This window comes from Pieris rapae, chromosome 23 (assembly GCF_905147795.1).
Source record: "Pieris rapae chromosome 23, ilPieRapa1.1, whole genome shotgun sequence".
Taxonomy (NCBI): domain Eukaryota; kingdom Metazoa; phylum Arthropoda; class Insecta; order Lepidoptera; family Pieridae; genus Pieris; species Pieris rapae.
Window position 1 is genome coordinate 1,619,513 of NC_059531.1, and position 26,727 is coordinate 1,646,239.

At 34.8% G+C, this 26,727-nt stretch overlaps 1 protein-coding gene across 1 annotated transcript in view; it reads right to left on the reverse strand.

Moving 5' to 3' along the window:
• LOC110993960 overlaps nt 1–22,763 on the reverse strand; it is a 54,730-nt gene extending 31,967 nt beyond the window's left edge. Inside the window, exons 1-12 of the mRNA XM_045633308.1 lie at nt 22,644–22,763; nt 20,786–20,934; nt 15,335–15,569; nt 13,795–14,007; nt 10,758–10,994; nt 10,051–10,236; nt 6,817–7,059; nt 6,070–6,324; nt 5,214–5,427; nt 4,693–4,820; nt 3,630–3,698; nt 465–3,107 (exon numbers count right to left, since the gene is read on the reverse strand). Of these exons, the coding sequence (XP_045489264.1) occupies nt 465–3,107; nt 3,630–3,698; nt 4,693–4,820; nt 5,214–5,427; nt 6,070–6,324; nt 6,817–7,059; nt 10,051–10,236; nt 10,758–10,994; nt 13,795–14,007; nt 15,335–15,569; nt 20,786–20,934; nt 22,644–22,757 (4,686 nt within the window). The 5' untranslated portion in view covers nt 22,758–22,763. The remainder of the gene's footprint in view (nt 1–464; nt 3,108–3,629; nt 3,699–4,692; nt 4,821–5,213; nt 5,428–6,069; nt 6,325–6,816; nt 7,060–10,050; nt 10,237–10,757; nt 10,995–13,794; nt 14,008–15,334; nt 15,570–20,785; nt 20,935–22,643) is intronic.
• Nucleotides 22,764–26,727: the final 3,964 nt, after the last annotated feature.

The window sequence follows — 26,727 nt, forward strand, 5'->3', positions numbered from 1 at the left end:
GCTAACCAAGTTGGAATGTGCGCGCGGTACATCCAAAAGTTTAGACGTAAGTCTCAGGTTTCTACTTGGTACCCGTAGACCCAGTCTCTCCATTATATCCGGATTATACACCCTACCCGTAAGAATCTTAAATAAATAAATAAACTGACTCAGCTAGCTCTCTTCTGAGGCGTAGCTGGTCGTATCCCACCATACCCAGAACAAACAGGGTCGGGTACATAAGCGGATACAAGGGATACACTCCATACAGTCTTTTGTAGAGGTAGCGAGTGAATTTATTTTGTACTCGCTCTAAAATGAGACTGTATTTAGCCTCATATGGGGCCCACACCATTGCGTTGCACTCTAAGCGACTTCTCACTAGCCCGTGTGTACAAATCAAATGTAAATGGAGAAATGAATATAACATTGAAAAATAATTTTATTAAATATGTATTACAATAATTTAGAACAATTTAATTAACCTTAACACTCTTATGAATGGGACAAACTTGTGAACTCATTGCATCACAAATACAATTTGAGTTTTTCAAATTGTATTCAATATTTTCGACAAGCAGTTTGACATGACATATTGGGACCATATTGCATTCACAGTCGTCTGATTTAGAGCTGCTATCACTTTTAATGGAACCAAGATTATCGACCGGTAGAAATAACGAATTGTATAATGTATTCTTATTCGTCAATACATCTTCATCGTTAGGAACTGTTACAAAACTTTGATGGCTTGAAGAGCTTTCTTTTCCTTTAACTTCGGTATTTGTATCATTGTTAGATTTATTAATCACATCAGCTGATTTCTTTAAAGATATATCACCTTCAATACTTGTTTGTGTTTGACATTCTGATTCTTTGACATCAAAATATTCATCGTCTTTCAGATCTTCCGTTGTATAACTTAAAAAATCTTTGGCAAAACTATTATGTTCCGATTTAATAAGTGGGACGGCTCGCATTATATATGACAGTTTTTCTGGATAAACTTTGCTAAAAGAGTTCCAAATTAAATTAATTTTATCGTCGTTTGTTTGTACCAATGACTTAGTGCAGACACAACCCAAGTAGTTATCACAGGAACAGTTCAATGTATAGCCAATGTAGGGTTGTTTTAATTCGATATTGCTATAGACTCCTTTCGATGTTGTTGATGACTTTATATCAACGTTTGATAAACTAGGTATCTCTGTTTCCTCATTCACAGCAACTCCTAAAAAACATGGTTCGGTGAATGCATTGCGACATTTACAATCAGTTACGTACAAATCATTTAGTTTGCATGATGTTACTTTTTCTACCATTTCCACATTAACTCGACTATCTATAGATGTAATGGGGCTACACGATGTATTTAGTACACAAACATCTGTAGTAAAAGACGACATTTCCTTTTTAACTGGCGTCTGAACAGTTTCTTTCTCAGAAAAACGAACGCTCACTTTAGTTACGGGTTCGTCGTTCGGAGGCTTGCTTTCACACACACATAAATCTTTGAGTTTTTTAAAATCGTTATTAATTAAATTTGTCACTTCATCCAACACATTTGGCAATGCGCTTGGTTCGTCACGTTTCAGACAAGTACACTGAACACGCTGAATTTTCATATTTAAATATTCTTGTAATAAACCATAGACTCGCGTCCACCGGTCATCACCTTCGCAGGGTTTTAAGCATTTACAAGAAACCTTGTCAGTGTTCATGCTTATGAAATCTTTAACTTTATTTAAAACAGTAGTGTATAATTTCTCTTCGTCTTTTGGTTGTATGCAGGATGATTTACACGATGTTTTAAATTGATTTAATCTATCTCTCAAGTAATCTTCGAGTAAATTAAAAGTATTGCATTCCAAATCGTTTTGCTGTTCAGTGTCATTGCAACATATACAAGATTCTTTTGTTGGTTTCGATATGTTACTCACTTTCTCTACATTATCACATTTTATTATGTCATTATCAAATAGTCGTCGCAAATTATCATATGTATCAGAGCGACTAAGTTTGTCCTTATTTGAAGTTCTATGCAAATGTATATTGTCTGGGACCAGTTCATTCCTTGACTGCATGTCAGGGTTAGTACTATTGTAATCTGTTAATATGGCGCCCAAAAATTTTATATCATATTCACAATCATATGAAAACAATTCTGAATCTTTGACAATTTTATCTATAAATGAATCCTTTTGAATACCAGCTTCTTTAATTGACGACTCAAAACGTGACTCGATTGGATCAGTAACGTTAACTGTGTATATTTGAGATTTTTTCTCGTGAGGTTTTTCTTTATTGACCTCTTTACACGCACATAAGTTTGCACTAATACATTTAAAATTACGTAAAGGGTTTTTGTCACTTGAACTTGTTACATCTGGAACGCATTTACAAACATTTTCATAGCTTTTATCTAAATTTACTGCTCCCATATATTCTGATAGAGTAGATAATGGTAGATAATCTATTTTCTGTTTATTATTATTGTCTTCTATAGGATTATAATTTACATTATTTGAATCTTTAGTTTGACGATTTCCATTAGAAATGTCGAAAGGTGACCGTTTTATTCCATCAGTTTCCATTGCTTTTGCAAAAGTAGAATCGTCTAGCTTAAACTTCCAGTTTTTTAAAGCATTTAATAATTTATCTATGGACTTATTCGATGGTATTTTATGTAAGCACACACACTTGGTTGGACATGCTTTTTTTCGAAATTTCTTTTCACTGTGTGCTTTGGAAGATTTCGGTAGTGTTACAATTGGTTTTGACAACTTTATAGTAGAAATTTGAGAAGTCAATTCAGTAAAAAAACTTGGATTCCATGATGATTTCGAATTATTTGGGGCATTCATTTCTTTAGTTTTATTTGGTTCGCATAAACACAAGTTTACAGCCACAGAAGGATCCTTTTTCTTAAGATTCATTTTATTGGAATATTTCTCAACGCGTCCACTTATATTGCTTTGAAATCTATATCTATATCTATTGCTTTTTCTACTTTGTATTGGTTCTACATGCGTTGATTTCAAAATATTTACTTTATTAGTAGTTTCATCAATGCTTATCTTTTTGTCAATTTTATTACTGCTAAGGGTTCCCTTTTTATTATCTTGTTTCTGAAATAAAATATAAAAATTTAACGAGCCTGCAATATTTTATAGACACCCAAATCTAATTGAATTTAATGCATCCTCGGGACCAGCTGGAAAAGATCGATAGGCAGGTAAAATGGGCTCAAATTTTAAAGAAATATACTGGCAGAATATTGGCAAATATAAATTAGATAGAACCATTAGGAAAGGGCTGGAGAGGCTCTCCACCGTGGAGTACTCGTCGCTGGATGCGGACAAGGCTAAGCTGTTACCGTATCCTGCCTCGGGCGATTTTTGGTGGCTCCGTGGGGTTTTAGTGGGTTCGCACAATGGCGAGTCCCACATAACCCTTCATAGGCAACCGTGCCACGGGAGGGTATGCGTAACCCATTTCCCCACGAAAAAAAACAAAAAAAAGGCTCCACCATACAGAGGTCCATTTGAGGCTACTTACATTTTACTACTAACATTTTAAATGGGACGCAAGGAACTGAAGATACAGTATTCGTTTATTATTATTATAATCCATCATTACTACTTACTAACCGAGACACGTTGGATTATTCTGGCCAATTTGTCTTCCATTTGCCGCAAGTCCTCTTTCTTAATCGATTCCTGTAAAATTCAAGTCAATTTCAATATGTGGAAACTTTATAATTATGATCAACAGTATAGATAAAAACAACTTGTACATTACAATCGTGTTATCTGATTATCAGTATTAGTTCATTCGCAGTTTACGATATAGATTATCTTTTAGAATTGATCAGTATTGGCCTACTAGTTTTAACGTGCGACACAACCCTGATATAGTGTATTCAAATCCAGGCCGTGCACCAATGGCTATGGGTGCATATACAAATACTAGTTCTTTAAACCATCAGCAACCAAGCAGCATGTTTAAGACATAAAAATCTTTACCACTTGCCAGGTTTAAAAGAAAATTTTTAATTTTATTGAAGTGAAACTTCATTTAGCGGGGTTGGGTAAAATTTACCGTCACATTTTCCGGTTACGCGCCATCTTTTTCTTATCATTACCACGGTTGATACGAAGCAATTAATAACAAAAAAATATATATATATTATGACAATTAATGAAATTGTAATTCTAATTCTGTAAAAATTTGATATTTAATTTACAGAAAATATATCTTAGAATTTATATTTAGCTTTTTTTATTTAATTTAGAAATACTCTAATTTAACTTTATTTAACCAATTTGTGTAAAGTTGCATATAGTAGATCATTTTTCGAAGTAATAAAGAAATTTTACTTCTTACGTGTGTACACTAGTACACACACATTTTTTTATCAGAATGACAATGCGCCTGATAAATTAAAAAAGGCAATTGCATGTCATGAATCTATTTGCCTCCTAATTATATTAGAACATATCTTAAAACTCTTCATCAATTATATTTTTAGCTGTTTTCATATAGAAACAACTTCTAAAAAATATACCTTTGGTCTATAACCTTTAACCTAAAAGTAAAAATTCAGATTTTTTTATTTCTTGTGTGACTAGTTTCGATTTACAATTCTATAAATATAAATTATAATTTTTAACTAAGGTCGAAATAAATTTGCATCCAACATTTCATAAATACCTTCTTAAGATTTTCAATTTGTGATTTTATGTTCGTCACATCCTGTATAGTCTTCTTCAAATATGAGGAGTCAACCTTTCGTCCATTTGGATTTTGAGTCTTCACCAAGCATGGGTACACCGCTGCATCTAAAAGTCGTCATATTTTATATTATATTTGTTTTATATTTTATTTATTTAAGTATTCCTACAGCTAATCATTAAACAATATCCAAACAATTACATTAAACACAAAAGCCAAAACGGAATACACATTGAAACAGAAACATAAAGCACAGTTGTAAGATTGATTGATTGGTAGATCAAAACATATATTCAACATGAAAGAACAAACAAAGCCATTATTGGTAAAAGTTACCTGAGTTTTTTAAATATTTTTTTAACAATTTTTTAGTCACATTAAATATATAGATTTGCTGGTGATTTATGTTGTAATCTGTAGGTATACATAACCGATAGTCATATTAAAGTTTTTATCACAATACAAGCCCGAAGACCAAGGGTCTACTCTACTTCACTCACTTTGGTTCGGTTTGCATTCACAAGGAGGTGGTCCAGCGTTCATGATATCCTTCGCTTTCTGCGCCATCAGATCCGCCCTCTCTTTGAATAGTTGCTCGGCCAACTTTGTTGCCAATTTCTGTGCTCTCCGTTCTATGGCCCTGTCTTGCCAGCCCTCATCCTCATCATGGCCGGAGACCACTCTTAAATGGTCGGTACAGCGGGCGCCAACCCACTGCACGGATATGCACAGAATATTGATTTTAGTATCACATGAAAAAATCATATATACATATTACAAAATGTTTATGTGATCCCATGTGTGCAGTGGGGCATGAGGCAAAAAACGCCAGTATAGTTTAAAATGGAGGTAAAGTTTTCATTGTAAGTGTACAACTCATTGTTCAGGAATATTGGTATTGAGAGTGTTCATAAGCAGCATCACTTAATAAAAAGTAAACCTCATAAAAATCTACAAAGTCGGTTTACTGACAGATAGTTAAACGTGACGTCATAAGAAAATAGTTATGGAATTGTTGCATTTTTCAAAAGAAAATTTCAATTTTATTTGATAGATATTTTGTATGGATATATATACATATGGAATAAATCCCAATTGAATTGATCAAGTTACATTCATTTGTTCTCATGTCAATTTTTTAACGAACGAACGCTGCCGAACTCAGCCGATTGTGTCTCTTTGTCGCTCGATCCGCGCTCTCGCTTGCACTTCAAGCCTTAAATTGAACAGAGGTAACGCCGCATACGTCATGTTTTTCGTGCGTGCAGCCGGCTCCATCGTAATATAAGACGCTGTCAAAAAATGTGTTATCTGTTACGGAGACCAAACCTACCTATAAAGAAAATTAAACCTTACCTTAGCATGATACTTCTCAATGGAAGTAGCAATTGCAATATCAAGTTCACCAATGAGCAATTGCGCGAAGAAATTTCTCAGGTTAGTTTTAACTAAACTCCCACGATCCCAATTGTGTCTGTCCTCTAAGCATTTAAGCAGCTGGCACGGCATCTGAGACTTCGTGCCGCCCAACTCCGATTGGAGACCACTGAACAGGTCGGACAGAAGGTTCGACAGCAGTTGGCTTCTCAGCGACATGCAAGAGCATGCATCCTGGAAATCGAAAACACCAACCATATTGCAACGCGAATCGTTAGTACGGTAATTTATCAATACTAATTTTACTAAGTACGGTGTTTACTGAGTACATTATACACTGTATAGATAATTTATGAAGTTGTATTTTTAAGCTATTGCATAGATTTTATCGCGGGCTTTAAGCGTCGGGAATCAAGAAAGTCCGTAACGAAAATAAACCTAACACACGATGACGTAATATAGGTGCGGCCAATACGCGTTAAAGCGGGACAGAACGCATACTACGTCTCACATCGGTCTGGTGACGTAGCGCAGGTGCGTTAGAGTGGGACAGAACGCATACTGCGTATTCACACACGCAGCATTCCCCGAGCGCCACATTGTTTTTTTATAGACGAATCAAATGATTAAATCAACAAAAATCTAAAAAAAATAAAGGAAAATTGATTTCAATAAGCAGACAGTCTCAATTCAACACAGTACTTTTAAAATTAAATTGTAACTTACCAATGCCCTGTCTTCGGGTTGACAATAACACAGAGCAGCCAACGATGGTGTTCTTTTAACTTCAACAGCGGCATCTTGGGGCAACTTGCATTCACACGCAATCACTCTATTCTTTAGCTCGTTTAACTCTTCCCTTCTCTTCTTCAACACATCGACTCTCTTCTGTATTCTTCCGTCGCACATATCCTTACAGCCCTCCAGATCTTCTATTATATTCATTTTCTCTTGGCGCATTTCTTCTAGCTGTCATTTAAGAAATCAAATTAGTTGCGAATACTGTATATACAATATACATATACATATATGTTATGATTATTATAAGGAAATGTTATGATCGAGAGAATTGACCGCGTTTTTATTGTCAGTATAATAATTCACTATGATTTATTCTTTTATTTATATTTAACTGTTTATTTTTTATATAGAACAGGGGGCAAACGGGCTCACCTGATGTTAAGTGGTACCGCCACCCATGGACACTCTCAATGTCAGGGACTCGGGAGTGCGTTGGCGACCTTTTAAGAATTGGTACGCTGTTTTCATAAAGGACCCTAAGTCGAATTGGTGTTTTCTAGTTTGGAATTATAGTTTAATTAATAAAAAAAACGAATTGTATAACGACCAATCAGAGACGCCATCTTAACTTTTGACAATGCGTACAAGAAACATGGAACAGTTCTGATTGAGTTTTAAGTGGAGCATTGTGGTGATGAGAGATTGTACCCAGTTGGGTTGAGATCGGTCTTGATCCAACTCGTTATAATTAAAGCGTTTTATGTTAATGCTAATAAATATGTTATAAATTATCCTTTTTATATATACGTGTGAAAACGACTGAAAACATAAGAAGGTGCATTGCAATTGCTATGGATTTGGAATTTCCTTGCGTTCAGCAAATTCGCTAAGAAATTTACTAAAGGCGCTATTGAATTTTGATTCCTTAAAACTTCTCAGACAAAACATTATATTCTGATTGATGTGTTATATAAATTGTTAGTAAATACAATTAATAAATAAATACTGTCGTGAATGTCCAGTTTTTGTATCTACAAAACTAATTGTATTTGCTAAGATTAAACATTATGTAAATTTCTATTTTATAATTTATTATAATTATTGAACAGGGGGCAAACGGGCTCACCTGATGTTAAGAGATACCGCCGCCCATGGACACTATCAATGCCAAAAAGCTCGAGTGCGTTGCTGGCCTATTAAGAATTGTTACTATAATAATCCCTGAGGATATACACTCATAAGATGAAGGAAACCAAACGAAAAAAACGTCATCTCCAAAAACGTTTTGTGTATTTGCCGCAGCCAACTATTTTAATTAGCCGTTCAATTAACGGTCTAGCCATTTAACTAACAGCCTGAAAGATGTTCAGCCAGTTGATTAAAAGCTAGGCAAATTACTTGGATCGATGACGTTTCATTACTTGCCTAGCGTGTTGACTGTTAATCTAAATTTAATTCCACTTTCTGCCACTCTCAAACGCAACTTTGATGTTTTCCAAACTTTCATAAAAAAACAACAAATACAATTGAAGAGTGTAGTAGTAGTACAATAATAATGTGAATTCGACTCAAACTATTGTTAAAAGAAATATTTTGTATGTCATATGTTTCATCTTTTTTATATCTGCCAAATAATGGCTCTATCGTACGAATTAGCTAAGCATTAGCCAGATTATTAAATGTTGTAACAAATGCTATGACTGAATATCTTTCAGGCTGTTAGTAAAACAGCTAGGCTGTTTAGTTAAAAGGCTAAACTATTAATTGAACGGCTAATTAAGCAAGATGGCTGCAACATATTCACCACAGAAGTCACCTACTAAGCAATAGCTTATTTCTGTAATTGTAACATCATTTAAATAAGAACGTAGGTGTTTATATAATTACAATTTAATATGGTGACTAGAGTTCGAAGTGACTCCCATACGTAAAACTGATGACTGACTCGACTCATACGTCAGACTGTTTGACGTAAATAAATGATAGACTGACATAGTACACAATTCTTTTTTAATATTCCCTCATTTATGTATTGACTCAGTTTGAGCATGTCTCGACTGTATATCATTATGCAAATAAGGAATAAAATTTATATGAACAAATGTGACAGAAGCTAATCTTACAATAAACAGTGTACTGTGTAATTCACTGTTAATTATCAAAAGGATTATAAGTATAAACTAATTAAAAATTAACTATCTCGTATGTCAAAAATGTGGAGTTATCTTTCATATTAGCAAGACATTAATCTCTTAAAGGCCAGCAACGCAACCACTAAAATGGGTGTCTATGGGCAGCGAGAATTGCCTTGTGGGCGTCCCGCAGGCTCGTTTGCCCCTATTATATAAAAAAAGAAGAATGGATATAAATAAATCAGTTGCACTACAATTCTGTTTTAGGCCTCAGTATCTGTTATTTGCCAATCTAGGACTAGTAGGTGATTAGCGCCCAAACCAAATAACCTATCTCAATCTATTTTTGACCATCTGACATAGGTCTTAATCGAAATATTGATAAAAGTGTGCCAATAACCAATCGACGGATTGTATTAGACAATTGTCGATACAAGCTATGGATAGACATTTGTATGAAAATGACAGTTCAACTGTGCCAATATCCTAGATTATAACTTAGACTAGTTTTTAAAATAATTAAAAACTTATTTGACATGCTTCAAACATAGGTATGTGTATTTTAATATCATTTGTACGTTTTTTTCTACCGTATTTGCTTTATATTGATTATCAAATATCAGTGAAAAGAGCGAAGAGATTGCATTCTATCCGTCGCCAAATATAGATTGTCTTCGTAGGGTTTGGTTATTTGGAAAAAATAAAAAAATAACAATTTACAGATTCTAGTTAGTCCAGCGTCGCTACCCCAAATTGTATATTATGAGCTCTTTTAAACGATTAAAGACAGTTGACAGTTGACACTTAGCTTAAAACAAATTCTTAAAAAAAAAACAAACTATCGCCATAAAAGGTTTAATTTTTTTTAACATCTCCCCCCCTTTTTCGTGGGGAAATGCGTTACGCATTCCCTTCCGCGGCACGGCTACATGGTGGTGAAGGGTTATCTGGGACTCCCACCACCACTAAAACCCCACGGCGCTACCAACAATCGTCCAAGTTTAATAAAAGGTTTCATTTGTTTTAACATCCCCCCCACTTTTTAACAACCGCCACCGAACTTAACTGGAAACATTAAAATACTCACTTCAGCCTTGACTTTATTGTTCTTCGCCTCCTCGACCAACAGTTGTTTAGAGACATCCATCATCTGCTCCTTCAGAGCTGACAACTCTGAACGCATCGCTCTCTCTGCCTCTAGAGTGAGACCCCGGATAGAATCTATTTCATTCTCCAGTGCTATGACTTTGCGTCTTGCTTGCTCTTCTTTATACTGGGGGTAAAAAATCTTAAGTTGTCTAAATTCATCATGTAGTTCTTTATTCGAGATTCGATGGCGTTATGTATGGTTAGTATATTAATTTCCTTGAATAAATCTCTCAGAGATTCCCTACATTTTAAATTATACATTACACAAATAGCCCTCTTTCTTTCGTAATTGAACCTTTTATATACATTATGTATTCCACTTTGGCTATGTTTAGTTTTGTTGTATATAATTTAAGCTAGGTGTTGGATTATGAAATATATACCAGCTGAAGTATTTCCAATTCGACGTCCTTCAAGAAAAGAGTGACCAATTCTTAAAAGGCCGGCAACGCACTCGCGAGCTCTCTCTGAGAGTGTCCATGGGCGGCGGTATCACTTAACATCAGATGAGCCTCCTGCCGGTTTGCCCCCTGTTCTATAAAAAAAATTCCTTCTTAACTGGGTATTGCGACTGCGAAATAGTAGCTTCACTAATCTGCCAGCCTCTGGTAATGGAGAGGCTTGATTGATGCGGCAATAACTCACCAGTAGTTCTCGATCCAGCTGCGTTGACCGACAGTGGAGTTCAGCCATCGCCGCATCACCTTGCGAAGCCTGTTCACTAAGCCTTAACCTCTCGCAGGCTCTATTGCACACCTCCTTCTCAATTTCCGTCAACTGCTTTCTCTCCTTCTCAACCACCATCGAACGCTCCTTCAACTGTTTTATCAGTGCATTCGTCGCGCTCTTATAATTATTACGATCTTCTATCAATTTCTTTATCTGGAAAATCGCTTATAGAATCATCAATTTTATTCGTACGTATAGTAGTTAAGAAACCAATGTTTGACCTGGGTAGCGGACGCTGTGCTTTTATAATCAAACACCCAACACATGACACAAGAGCAAACCTCATACCTGAGGTCGTAGGTTCGATTCCCGGCTATGCACCAATGCCTGCATTTAACATTCACTCTAAAGGTGATGGAAAACGCCGTGAGATAAAAGGCTTGCGTCAAAACGTCGATGGTGTGTCAGGCACGGGAGGCTGATAGCACTATACTTGCCCATTATAATGGCGTGCAGTAATACTGTAATACACACAGAAATCTGAGGCCCAGATTTCTGTATCTGCTTCACGATCAGGTTGCCCCACCCATTCCGACAAAAGGGGCCCGTAGGAGGCTCCGACATATCCTAGCGGATCCAATCTTATTTAAAGTGATGAATTTAATATTGATTCAGTTATTATACATTTTTAAAAATTCTAATAATATATATATAATATGTATAATTTTATTTACAATTCTAATAATATATAATAATAGTCCTCTATTGAGGTTTGAACTCGTTTCTTATGAGTGGCAGAACTTTAACCAAACCGATTGATCAAATGTCTATACTGTATATAGTTGAAAATAAAATTCAAAATCCGCCTTTATCGACGACCCAAGCCGAGGTTCGAGTCTCAGAAGACGCTGTTGCAGTAGTCGCGGGAGATTCCAGCCGAGCTACACTTGCCGAAAACAGCACGAGCTGAGCTGTTAATGCCCTTAAAGTCAACAGCGAGATTCCATTCACAAAAATCCCTTCAGGCGTTTAACCATCATTCGGCGGAGTAAGCTGAGATACGAGTCTTGCAGACGACACCTTTGCTCTAGCTCAACCCTCGCCACAACAACCCGAGCTGAGCTGAGCTGAGCCCGTAAGGGCAACAGCGAGATTCCATTCCCAAGAAATACATTAATATATTTTTAATATGATACGAATTATTTTTTTTAATAAAATTCTTCATCGACATTTTAATGTCTGTAACCGTTTCATTAGATTAAACACTGTTCTGATAAGATGATGTAGCTTATAACTATCTGTTAAAGCAATTAAATTAAACAAATATTTGAATATTAATCTTGTCGTGATGACTTGCAGTTTTGATATTGTTATTCGCTTTATTTAATTGTCAGAAATGTTTGCCTAGTGGCTTTTGCGTGCGACTCTCATTCCTGAGGTCATAGGTTCGATCCCCGGCTGTGCACCAACATGCTATTTTTCTTTCTATGTGCGCATTAAACATTTGCTGGATTAACTTTATGAAACAGATACAAAAATCTGAGACTATCTATAAAACCTCCAGTAATGGAGAGGTACTTGAAGAAGAAGAATCCTTGTAATTGATTTGCTACAGTTCAAACAATTTGTATGACTCAAATCTTAGCAAATAAAAAGAGTGACATAAAATGTCTTGCCCGCTCTACGCCCTGACCTACGAATTGCTATTAAATGTAAATTTACAATTAATTTAATTTTTTTGACATTCTTAGATGTTTACTTGTTTACATAAATGAATAATGTTATTTTGTGTTTAAATTTGAAATCGTTGGCTTTTATTTTTAGGTGTTTTTATCTCCATAATCTTTCTCAAAGCTTAAGGAATTAAAAAAAATATCAAGCCATCGAGTTTTGCGCTTAGCAACACAAAATTTGTTCGTACCTGGCACACGTCATCTTTCATCATCACATTAGAAATTATAATAAAGGTGTTTAACTGACGTAAAAAATTTGATAAAAATTTTGGGTTTAAGCGTGAAACAACAGTTTTGTAGTGTAAACAATTAGTTATGTTTTTTACAATTATTAAAGTTTTAAAATTATTAAAGTATAGTCACCTATATAAATAAAAATTAATCGAAAATTTTTGTTAAGCATAGATGACTTTACAATTATAAAAAAAATATTACATTAATTGTTTACAATACAAAACTCTTGTTTCAAGCTTCTACCCAGAATTTTTAACATGTTTTTACGTAAACTAAATACCATGATTATGTAGAATAGTAACGCGTGGTATTACCAAAAAAAGAAAAGCAAACAGTCTAGAAGATAGTATAACAAAATTTTCCATATGTTGATAATGTAGCTACTAAAAAGGTAGGCAAAAAAAAGTGCATGCGTACAAAGTACACACAGAAGTGAAATTTGTTTGTAAATTAATTATTACTAAGGTAAAAGCCCCAATAGATCATGTACCAGTAGATAACCTCTCCATGTATTTGTATATTCACGCTGTATACATGCTAATGATAATATACGTAAATAAAAAATTTGCGTTTACTGTACAAGACGTTATGCAACAGAATTTACATATAAAGTTCTAATATAACTAACTACTACTATAAATTCTACTAAACGAATACATCAACCAATAGCGTGTATTTTTTCTCACTCTCTGACTCTCTCCATTTGACAAAAACGCTGCACACCTTCGTGACGTTTCATACGTAAAAAAAAAAAATAAAGAAGAAAGTAGAGAAGTTTCACTTCAAAAAAATCTAAGTTGGTCAGCACTGTTGACAACCGTGCCTGACAGTTTGAAGGTTTTCCTTCGTTGTATGACTGTTAAATTATGTATAAAGATAAGCCAACCCTTTTATTTTGATAGGGGGGTAAACGGGACGCTTGAAAAGGACAGTCACCGCAACCCATACTACCATTTTAGTGAGTGCGTTGCCGGCCCTTGAGGAGTACGCTCTCTTTTTTAACAGCTGCTATCTTTAAAGTAATAGCAAATTATCTCCAAACAAACCTCCTTAGTCAAGTCTCCTTCCTTCTCTTCTGCTAGTGTCAGTCTTCTTTGGTATCCAACTTCTAGATCTCTCCATGCCGCCTCGGCCCTCTCCAATAGCTCCACTCTCTCCGCTTCCCTTTTCGCGAGTCTTGCAGCTCGTTTCCTTAACTCTGCAGTTGCTGCATCCAAATCTGTTAATCTTTTTATACATGCTGAGTCCATGCAACATGGCTGAAAGAAAAGAATACTCTCACGAATTTGCGTACCTAAATCTTTGTTAATACTATATAATGTGCTTTTGTTCGTAAGGATTTAAGTCAAAAACTACTATATGTTACCATACTGGAAATGTTGGCTATATTTACTTTACGAAATGTTTAAAAAAAGTAAAAAAAAAAAAACTTGTGAGCTGACACCCGGATGGAACGAAGTTCCTTTCGATTAATTAGTTAAAGAATTGTAATAAATTTTTATTTTTATTATTATTAACAATTATAATGTAATATAAACATAATCAGTAGGCTCAATTTTAGTCATTAGAGTGCCTAAAATTATTATTTTGTATTAATTTATTGTGTTTCATTTTGGCAACAAATCTGAAGATAGAGACATCTATTGACACCTATGTACATTTTTTTTACGAAAAAGTTCTGTTCCATCACAGAGATGTCGCTAGCTTCGTCATTACAACTTTCATCTTAATTTTTTCTGTCTAGCCGCCTTTCGCAACGCGCGATAATGAACTTTATTCCAAAAAGCAAACGGGCAGATGGATGGAAAGTAACACCGCTGCCACCGACACATTGCCAGATGGCTCGCAATTACGTTGACGGCCTTTTAATAATCGGTACGCTCTTTGGATGACTCTGAAGGAGGAGGAAAGTCGAATGGGCAAAGTGGGCAGCTGGTTTCACATAATGAGGCTACGCAGAAAAAATTGCCTAAATTTTAATACGGGTTTCCGTATTCTGCCTCAATGTCCCATGACGATACTCAGCAAGTATTTCTGATCCGATGCTTATTACCACGAAGAGAGAAAACTACTAATAGTCGCAAGTTTAAACGCAAATCTCAATTCTCTAACAACATGCAACGTTCTGGTTTCGTATGTTGGAAGCTCTTGTTTTAAGCTATTGGAGAAAAGATGATGCATCTGTTGCCATAAAATAAAAAAAAAACAGATGCCACAGTCAATCTTCTTTGGTATCCAACTTCTAGATCTCTCCATGCAGCCTCGGCCCTCTCCAATAATTCCACTCTCTCCACTTCCCGTTTCGCGACTTTTTTTTTTTATAGAACCGGGGGCAAACGGGCAGGAGGCTCACCTGATATTAAGTGATACCGCCGCCCATGGACACTCTCAATGCCAGAGGGCTCGCGCGTGCGTTGCCGACCTTTTAAGAATTGGTACGCTCTTTTGTAATCTCTCGAGTCCCAACATTAAGTTGTATAATGCGGCCTCCTTATACCGTATTCTAGTAGGTCGCGCACGAGACTGATAATATAAAAATAGTTTTTGATGTTTTGTGATGTGTTTCAAAGGATTTAATTACCATACCTCGATTTTACTTATAATATCTTTTTGTGGCTTCTTCTTCGGTTGGTGACGCGCACAGGGATTTTCCATATGCATCACGATTTTTGTCTCCACAGGTAGCCTTACCACAGGCCCAATAACAGCTGATCCCGTAATATTCTTGCTACATTCTCCTTCTTGTGAATCCTTAGACTTGAAAGACACCTTTGTACTTGCTTTTTTCATATCCCTGGATCGCTTCTCTTGCTGTATAAAGCTGAAAACAATAAACATCGCACTTCTATTATAGGTTATGTAAAGAAAGATTTTGAAAATATTACCAACCCAAAGTACCTTCAATAATAAATAATTGAAAAAAAGAACAGGAAACCAAAGAAATAAACAGATAAAAAACAATTCTTTACACCAAAAGGAGAAACAATCCAAGCGAGAGACTTTTACTTACTTACATTTTTCTGAACCGCCAGATCATCGTCTACCCGCATTTCCCATTTTATCAATTTATAACGCCATACCCATAATATTAATGATAGAGAAAATTATATTAAACTAGAATTTAAATAAATTTGAATTAATAAACACAAACACATTATATTATTTATACTGACTAACATAACAAATATAAACATCTATCATCGCGTTCACTGAGGAAACTATTGATGATAGAACAAAAAAATGTGTTGAAAAAAATACTGTGTATTATAGAACGTATCCAATATCTACAAAAATACTGTTTTATATCGGACATTGGTATAAATGATGTTACTAATTTAAAAATGTTGTAGATATATTTTCGTTGTAAAAAATTTTCATTCATAGATACACAATAATCTGAAAGGGAGTAATTAAAATAAAACTTTTATGATACCAACATATCTACAGTCCGACTTAGTAGAATTCCGAGCGTTCAAGTATTATGTAACAAATTTGGAGGGGGGGGGGGGGGTAACTGTTTTAAAACGTTACCATGCGGGGCGGCAATTGACGAATTGAATTATTGTTAATATTATTTTCGACTTTCCAGTACTTTACACCACATAATGATAACTTTTAGGAATAAAGAGCCACTGGGTGGTCAAGAAACGTTTTACTATGGGTATATCGTTGGGTATACCAGTGTTGGCCTAGTGGCTTCAGCGTGCGACTCTCATACCTGAGGTCGTAGGTTCGATTCCCGGCTGGCACTAATGGAGTTTCTTTCTATGTGCGCATTTAACATTTGCTCGAACGGTGAAGGAAAACATCGTTAGGACACTGACATGTCTTAGACCCAAAAAGTCGACGACGTGTGTCAGGCACTGGAGGCTGATCACCTACTTGCCTAATAGATTTAAAAATAATCATGAAACAGATTCAGAAATCTGAGGCCAAGACCTAAAGAGGTTTTCAAGAATCTCCAAAAACTGCGTGACGTAATATTTGCTTATCACGCTCGTGAAACCGTGGGGCCTTGCTTGTTATTATCTTTATCTCTGGTATTGTCGTTTAAAAATACAGACTACAAATTATGCACTATGGAAAGTTACTTGAGTATCAATTTGCTGAGTCATCGCTATCATTTGTTAAATGATGCGGGTCTTAGATCTAGACCGCTCTTGACTTAATTAAGTTTAATCTAAGTGCATATTTTTCTTATCGCCCCTATATCATCTTGGTCACGGGTTTTGTTTAAAGATTATTGAAAAAATAATCTGTGGCGAGGCTGACAATAGCTATGTTACATATTATATAATATTACAAATTGTGTAATTTTATTTATTTATTTATTTATAAAAATTAAGTAAATTAGTATGCTAATATTTAAATATTATTCAAGAGAAACACTAATGTCAGAATAAATTCTAATTAAAATACCTAATTATAGAAGCAAAAAAAACTCAAAAGCCTTTTATAGCCTTAAAACTTCTAGGAATTAAGTAAATAATCTATGCATCGATTTTAATTGTCAAATGGTTTTTTTACGAAATATGTATTAAATTTTTCACATCGCAATTTCTAATTTAACACAAACTATACCTGAGAAGGCGAACGAATTATATTTAAAAATTAGTAATTAATAGATTATTAATTTCATATCTAATAATAAGTTAAAATTTTACAACAATCGTATTTGAACATAAAAGAATGACGTAACGCCAAATGGCGCCAAACGCTCTCTGCCAAAGATGCGTTATATTAGAAAATACCTCAGACTATTGCAATTATGCGCATTTATAATTAAACTCCTTGGTGATGCAATCTTCTAGGAATTGACATGTTTCGTAATAGATATAACAAATATAGGATTGTATTTTTATTAATACTCTATAGAGTACAAACATAAAGTATTGTACTTATAGAACTGTTTGTTCGATATTCAAATATTACTATATAGATTAAAAACTTATAGACTTGTATAAGAAATAATAACAAAACATTACAATTTAATATAAGGCAAGATGATTTTGATAAGTATTTATTAAGTCACTAGATGTATCCTTTATTAATCGAGCAACTTTTTAAGTTGCAATTACTGTTTATAATTTGTACTCGATAAAAATAGTTCACGTCATTACCGTGACATATAAGGACTCGCTGGAACCAGAGACAAGTAGAACTTGATCTGCTTTTTTTACGATGACCAACCTATTTCGCTTCTTACGTTTAATTATGTCATTATGAGGATTATCTAAAAATAAACTTGTAATATGACAAAAAGCAGATTATTTTTTAATGTGTTGATTCTTCACGGAACATTGCTATCTAGCCTAACTAAAACTACTGACTGAGGGTTATTTTTGTAATGTTTAAAGAACTTTATTTATCATGACAAAAAATGTTTTATATTTACATAGGAAATTTAATATGTTTATAGGAGCGAAATACAAGTCGCCATTAGCTGTCCCAATTTTAGTATACACTCTAACATGCATCTGTAATATAACGCACCAATATCGCGAATTTTAGATGGTAATTGATTAAATAATTGCAAATCCTCATAACTAATTGACTTCTTAAAATAATTTGTACGCGGCTTCGGCAAGATAAACAAACTCGCTCGACGAGTATTGCTATACTTGTGTAATGATAAGCATCCATAGTATGGAGAGAGTCGTTAATAATTTTTTTTTAATTAAGACAGGTGCTATAAACATTTAGTTGTTTAATAGTCATAATTTTGGTTTCATGTTAGATTTTATTAGTCTGTATTAAAGAATGTATCTAAATAATGCTTTTATTAATTTATTTTGTAGTGGTTGTAAGTTAGAAATTTTGTTTTTGCATAGTGTACCCCATATTTCAATGAGATATATGAAATGTGGCTTGATTAAACAATTATAAATTAAATGGCGTGCGGATACAGTACGGAAGGTATTTAAGAAGAAGATTCTGTTCCTGTGTTCTTAATGAAAGGCAAACCAAATAAAAGAAAAAAGCACCAAGAGGAAGAAGAAGATGGCGCCCCAAGCAACGGTAGATAGAAGAAATAGTAGCGGTAACAGAAGCGAATGGAGAAAGAAAGCCATGGAGTCAGTTGGAATAAACTGGAAGAGGTTTTTACCCGCGAAGGGGTTCCGATCGACGGTACTAAATTTAGCCAAAATATAGAAAATAAATATAATCTGTATATTATAATTTTATTTTATTATATATAATTTTATTATTATTATTAAACAAAAGAAAAATATAAAAAAGTTCGCAGACGCTGTTTATGAAATCAATTTTCCACTCATTTCCTTATAAGTGAAACACGAGGTGTTAATGAGAAGCAAAACATTACGAAGAGTTGGGAATTCACATTTTTGTGTAAATATTTACCATAAACAAGCCAATGTTTTTAAGGAGGCTGGTTAGTCCAGTTGGGGTACCCCAGAACTACAACACGACGATAATGAGTTTTGGTACCACATAAACATAGTAATAGTTTTATTTTTACTAGTTCACAGCATCACGCAACACTATATGTCAAATATAAAATAAAGCCGCTTTCTCTGTCCCTATGTCCCTTTGTATGCTTAAATCTTTGAAACTACGCAACGGATTTTGATGCGGTTTTTCTAATAGATAGAGTGATTCAAGAGGAAGGTTTATATGTATAATAACATTGTCTAAATAGTGGAGAAATACTGTTATTTTTGAGGTTTCTAATGTGATGTCGTAAATAATTACATTTTTTCCGCTTACATTGCAAACGCAGGCTGAATCTTACGAGTTTTATCAAAATAATGTACTAAGTATTGTACACATTGAAAAGGTCTACAGAAAAGTCCGTGATGGTATATGTCTATCTCATATAGATAACTCACATTTTTATATACAACGTTCACAGATTTTCTGTAGTGTATTTAGTATCAGCATTGCATCCGTGCGAAGCCGGGACGGGTCGCTAGTATATTATAATAGACTCCCACAAAATATAAAAAGTGCAGGCAGCCTAGCAATATTTAAATTAAGATTAAAAGACCATCTATTGAGTGTTCCCAATCTACGGAAATTAAAGTTCATCCAAGTTCTACCAAGTTTATTTTTTTTCTCAAATTGTAACGTTAGCATATAAGTGCTAACGTAATTCTCAAATTATAACTCATTAAGTGACTAATGTCTACTAGAGAATAAATGTCTTTAAACCTAACACTAAGAGCCGGATGCAGGATTACATCGCTCATCAGTTATTTGCTAAAAACCAATTTTTTATGTATATTTATAATAATATATCTACCAAGTTGCCTATCAAAATTTGGCCGCTAGTATTTTTAGTGAAATTTTGAATTGATTTCTGGAAAAACATTTCATCCACTTGTTATTTAAATAAATCGTCTACATGACGGCAATTTACATAAAGATTATAGAAAATCACGGGTGCCGTTCATCACCTGGCCGCACTTTTTAGCAGCCAGGTGAAAACAGGTATGATTTCGTTACATATATACGTTCATAACGTTTTTAAAATCTTTATATTGATGCGTGATGGTGTGTATGTGGGGGGGATGGGCCTAACTTTAAGTATCCTGCTGGTATGCCTCCTGTTACATAAAAAACGGACAAATTTCGGACACATACATAAACACACATACATATCACGCTGCGTCTCTTACTCTTGTTCCAAGTTATCATCTATAACTGGCCTGCATTTTTTTTTAGAACAGGGGCAAACGGGCAGGAGGCTCACCTGATGTTTAGTGATAACGCCGCCCATGGAAACTCTCAACGTCAGAGGGCTCGCGAGTGCGTTGCCGGCCTTTTAAGAATTGGTACGCCCTTTTCTTGAAGGACCCTAAGTCGAATTGGTTCGGAAATACTTCTGTGGGCAGCTGGTTTCACAAAGTGGTGGTGCGCGGCAAAAACTGCCTTGAAAAACGCGCAGTTGTAAAACGATGAACGCCGAGGTGATATGGGTGGAATTTGGTCTGCCTCGACGTCCGATGATAAAACTCACCTGCCGGTATTAATCCGAACAACTTAATTTTTAACAAATTAAATTTGTTAACCTACTTGATTAAACTGTCAACTCCGCCATGTCCAAGACGCTGCCAAGCAAGTATTGCGCAAGCCAGATGCTGCTCTTCCGGTCCTTGTGCCATTAAGGTATTCACATCATAAGACGCCTCTTCCAAATGCTGGTACGCTGATTCCATCGCATCCTGAAAGAATGGATGATTTTTAAGTGGCTCAATGCTGACCTGACGTTCATCACGAATACATTTTAGTTATTATTAAGTCCTAGCGCGTTAAGGCTTTTTAGGGAATTATCAAAAAGGCTAGTCGACATCACAGGAGAACGAAGAGCTGGCTACCTCGCACAATTACACGTTGGCCTGATCAGATTAAGTCTGCCGTAGGAGAAACACTGAATCAGTGCAGCAGGATGACCTCCAATAGGCAACGATGGTGGAACGTCGTGAAGCGCATCACATCTGCGCCTTCAATTACCACATAGCTATCACGACCGCTCTGCCAAGATCGTACCGAATAAGAAGATGATTTTATTTAATTGCGCCGGAGATGTTGGCTTATTGGCGTAGACTTTATATGGAGCTAAATCAGGACTGCGTGGAGGGAAATGTATGTCACATCTCCTAGAGATTAATTTGCCTGAAAAAGTTTCATGAACTTGTGGCAGCGGTATTGGACGTGTATGACGACGCCTCGTCCTGCTCAAACCATGTTCTTTGGTAATAGCCAGAAAAGTTTTGACGTTCAGGCACCAAGGAATGGTCTAACATTTCACTCCCTCCACTATTAACACTAAACAAAGGTATACATTCTTTTGAGACACCTGTTATTTAAAGGTTCGTTCATATGTTAGCAGGAGCAGTGTTGGCCTAGTGGCTTCAGCGTGTGACTGTCACACCTGAGGTCGTAGGTTCGATCCCCGGCTGTGCACCAATGGAATTTCTTTCTATGTGCGTATTTGACATCTGCTCGAACGGTGAAGGAAAACATCGTGAGGAAACCGACATGTCTTAGACTCAAAAAGTCGACGACGTGTGTCAGGCACTGGAGGTTGATCACCTACTTGCCTAGTAGAAAAATAATGATCTGGGGCCAAGAGCTTTATTTATTAGGCTGCAGCCTAGGGCGCGACGATCTAGGGGGGCTGAAATCACGTATTCTCTAGATGCTATGCATCATCCCATGCATATTTCAACTATATCAAAACAAAACACTAAATAAACTGTGAGTTGCATCTACAAGGAGATGGAGGATTTTAGTAACCAAATTCTAAAATCAAAGTAGGTAAAGAGACCACAATAGATGAGTGTTGCCAACTGCAGCTAGAGTAGAAAAAGTGTAAAAAGTTACTTGCGCACCACACTCCAGTAAAAACTTACAGCGCCCTCGCATATGTACAGATAAAGTGTTTTTTTGGGGGCGCATCTCGATAAATAGCCAAAAGTGGTCAGAACTCTGGATCAGTCCTTGTTAGCAGTATTATACTTTAATCTAAGGGCCTGTTTCACAATGTCCGGATAAGTTCCAAATAAGCTATGTATTACTTATTGGTAGGATAAACAGTATTTTTGCGTTTCACGACTGTCAGATAGCGCTATTCGTCATGAAACGCGATGTTCCTAATTCGGAACTTTTATGTTCCAAATAATTTATGTGTTGCATAGCTATTTGGTACTTTATTCATACATATAACATTACATATTACCTATATTTTTTATAAATTTATATATAATTTAATACATTTTTTCCTTACTCACAGCGGTTGCCTGGAAGAGATCGGTCGAAAGCGATAAGGCCGCACCTTTTCAATAAATTATGTTCAATTTTTATATTGTAATGTAACGAAGTGTTAATAAATAAATGTACTAGTTTATATATAAATACACAAATTTGTTACCTTAAGGTTAACAGAAGCATTCATTTCCATAACTTTTTTTATATTCCACAATATAAGGGAGCTGAGTGATAAATCTTTCTTGGGTTTAAGCGTGTCTTTTTCGGGGCACTCCATGACTGTCTAAAATCAATAAAACCTCTTTAGATCACATATGTATTTTTTTTCCTTTTTTTATTTTTATTTATAAAGTATTGCCGAACCACTTCGACTTGAGTCCTTCAAGAAAAGAGCGACAAATTATTAAAAGACCGGCAACGCACTCGCGAGCCCTCTTTGAGAGTGTCCATGGGCGGCGGTATCACTTAACAGGTGAGCCTCCTGCCGGTTTGACCGCTGTTATATAAAAAATATATATACTAATACAGCAGGAAAGTAAAACAGTGGGCAAGAAACAGAATATACATACGTCTTATTTTTACATTTATTAATATAACATATTTATGTGTCTGTGTGATGTTTGTGAATAAAAATAATATTTACTATACAAGAGCGTCGCCAGATAGACATTTATGTTTTCGCATAATTTGTTAACTTTTATTATATCTTATATATAAAATTCTCGTGTCGCGGTGTTTGTGGCTTGACTGATTCTCATGAAATTTTGTGTGCATATTGGGTAGGTCTGAGAATCGGACAACATCTATTTTTCATTCCCCCTAAATGTTATAGGTAGGCACCCCTAATTTTTTTTCAAACTTAGATAAAAAAAATGTTCAAAAATTTTTTATGATACAGCATTAGTAAATACATATAACCATGAATTTTCAACCCTTTACAAACAACCCATATTTTTTATTTCATTATTAAAAACATGTGTTGTGAACTCTGAGGTTTATACAGAGAAAAATTCACAGAACAAACTAAAAAGATTTCATTCCAGACAACCGAACCATGTTGGTATGTACTAAACAGGTAGGCTCAGTAAAATCTCATTCATGAGAAACGAAGTTCGCGAAGCTAGTATATTATAGATGTTTATAAGTCCATTGCAAGTCGAAGTTTTCGCTCGATTATTGCCCGTCCCGTTCAAATTTAGCGGATGAGGCGCTTACCACACAATTTATTACATAGTTCAAATACCTTTTTTCAGTTCACATGCACAAATAATTTTGTCTAGAGTTCACAAGTTTATATTTTACATATTTATATAACTATTTTGCATTTCCATGATGTCTGTCAAGTATTCTTCTTTTTCTATTCACAGATAATTAAAGATAGCTAATATGACATATTTGAACTACGCTATTTTTGACCAGATACATACTTGACCAGAGAGAACAGACAGATTGCTTTACTCACAGGCTGGGTTCTTAATCTAGATATAATGGAGACTGGGTTTATGGGTACCAAACAAGAACCTGAGGCGGAAGACTCAACTTTCGGATTAACCGCGTACACTCCAACTTTAACAATATAATATTCAATTTATTCTATCTATCGACGACTTGTTTATATGCTGGCTGAGTTCACAGGAGTTGCTTGCTTACTTTTAGTTTTTTAGAAACAATTAATTATAATAAACACGGCAAGCCCAATAACAAAACAAAAAGCAAATTTCAAGAAAATACTAACGTAACTAGTTGTAACACTAAAATAACTTGATTAAAAAACTGTTTTAAGCATGTACCATGTCTAATTAAATCAGACGTCCCATTTACCAAATTTGTTCTTCTGAGATAGATGATAATGAAAAAGATAACTAAACAGTTTGGATATAAATATTTTGTGATTAACGTTTAAGCTTTTCAATAAATAAGTTTAAAAAGTGCATTTTTTTTTACTACTAATTTGACCTAAAAATAACCAATGTTCCATTTTGAGTCAAAGAATAAATGGTCACTTTAGGCATATAACATTATTAATAATAATAACAATAAATGTTTAAATCACTTTATTTCTCATTACAAAAAAAATATTTACATGAGAAACTTAATATTAATATGTATATATATACGAGCGAGATACACGTCGCGTCGCCATTAACCACAACAACAATTAATCAATAGTAAATTAAGATAAATTTTAAGTTTTACGCTGACATTTTCTAGCTGTATCTTATTCGTTGAGTATTAATCAATTAATGTAATAATAATATTATTAATTTAATAAATATATTGTTATTTTTTATTGTGACAATTATATCATTTAATTGTATAAATGTTTTTTCTGTGTTATTATTATGACATCCGTTTCGTTGCATTTCTCCTTCGGCAATTTTTTACAAAAATAATTATATAATATTTGAAGTAAATTTAAGTCGTTTTATTTAATACAAGCGGATCCGACTGACGTTGTCCTATACACCGTCATACCTACAAATAAATCTAAAATATACTTATATAAAAGGAACGAAATATGAGACAAAAACTTAGTTACAAAATCATAATATAATTTTTAGAAATCGTTCGAGCCATCCACTCGCTCATCAATGGATTAGATTAATTTTTATTAAACAGAAGGCAAACGATCAGGTCACATTGAATGAAAGGAAAACCGACGCCCATGGTCAATGCAACGTCGTGGGCAAGAGTGTGTGTTGCCGACGTGTCAGGGTATGTCTCTCCTGACGAAATTGTAAGAAGCGGTGACCTAGTGGCGTCAGCGTGCGACTCATCCCTGAAGTCGTAGGTTGGTTCCCGGCTGTGCACCAACATTTGCTCGTATGGTGAAGAAAAACATCGTGAGGATGAGTTTACCCTTAACCCAAAAATCGAAGGTGTGTGTCACAAGAGGCTGATCTACTTGCCTATTTAAAAAAATACGTTTATTTTGGAACAAAAGATCCACGTTTCAGGGACGACACCGCTTTTTATATTTTCGTTTGTATGTTAATTTTGACGTGTGTTTGTCCTAATTTTGCGGTCCAAATAAAAAAAAAGATGATCAAGGTATCACTTATTCCACGTCATTAAATTCGAACCTATAGGCATCTTACTCTGAGTATGATACAAATCATGAAACATACAAAATTCTGAGGCCAAGACCTAAAAAGTTTGTAGTGCCACTGATTTAATATTCAATGTTAATAATACAGTTACACAATCCAGTTTAAATTCGTTAATCTGCAAAAAATTTGAGTAGTTCGCATAACGGTAAAAACGATTCGATACATTGCTAACTGCCAGAAACATGTCAAGAGTAATTAGTATTTACATACCCGTGTTTATGATTGATCCGTAATTAAAAACTACTTGAACTTAGGAAGGTTTTATGGAAAGAGAAATCGACCAGAAAATAGGCTCTATATAGAGCAATTTCCTTCTCAGAACTACTGCATTTTAGTTATTTCTCAGTTTTTTTGCAGAATTCTGGCTTCTTCTTCTTCTTTTTGCCGAGCACCACCACTTTGTGGAACCAGCTGCCGACTGAAGTATTTCCGAACCAATTCGACTTAGGGTCCTTCAAGAAAAGAGCGTACAAATTCTTAAAAGGCTGGCAACGCACTCGCGAGTGTCCATGGGCGGCGGTATCACTTAAACGTAACATCAGGTGAGCCTCCTGCCAGTTTGCCCCCTGTTCTATAAAAAAAGATAGATTTAATTACTTACTACGGTACTTATCTTAACTTACCAAATGTCCGCGATACCGCCAAAAATCAGCAATTTTTTTTTTGCACAACGATTTCTACCATATTCCCTTAGATATAATATACTCACAGTGGTTGTCTGGAAGAAATCGCTCTAAAGCGATAAGGCCGCCAGTTGCATTTCATTAAATTATGTTTAATATTTTCTTTTGTTTTTACCTTTTATGTAATGCAACGAAGTGTTAATAAATAAATAAATAAATATTTTTTCAACAGTCTTTTTTCATTTCAGTCATTTTTTCAACTTGTATGATCATAATTAAATAGATGTCTGATATATGTTCATACTTGTGGGAGGTGGCGAAAGTGTATATTTTTTTTTAATTATTAAGGATCTCACTAAATTAATATAGAAAAACCTTTCCAAAATTTATTTAGTATTTAAATTAGTTTTTTTTTTTAATTTAAGGTTTTTAAGTAAGTAAACAAAACAATATTTATGTTACGTATTGGCACACGAACTTTAGAAAGGTTGGCACGCTGGGCTAGATCATAATG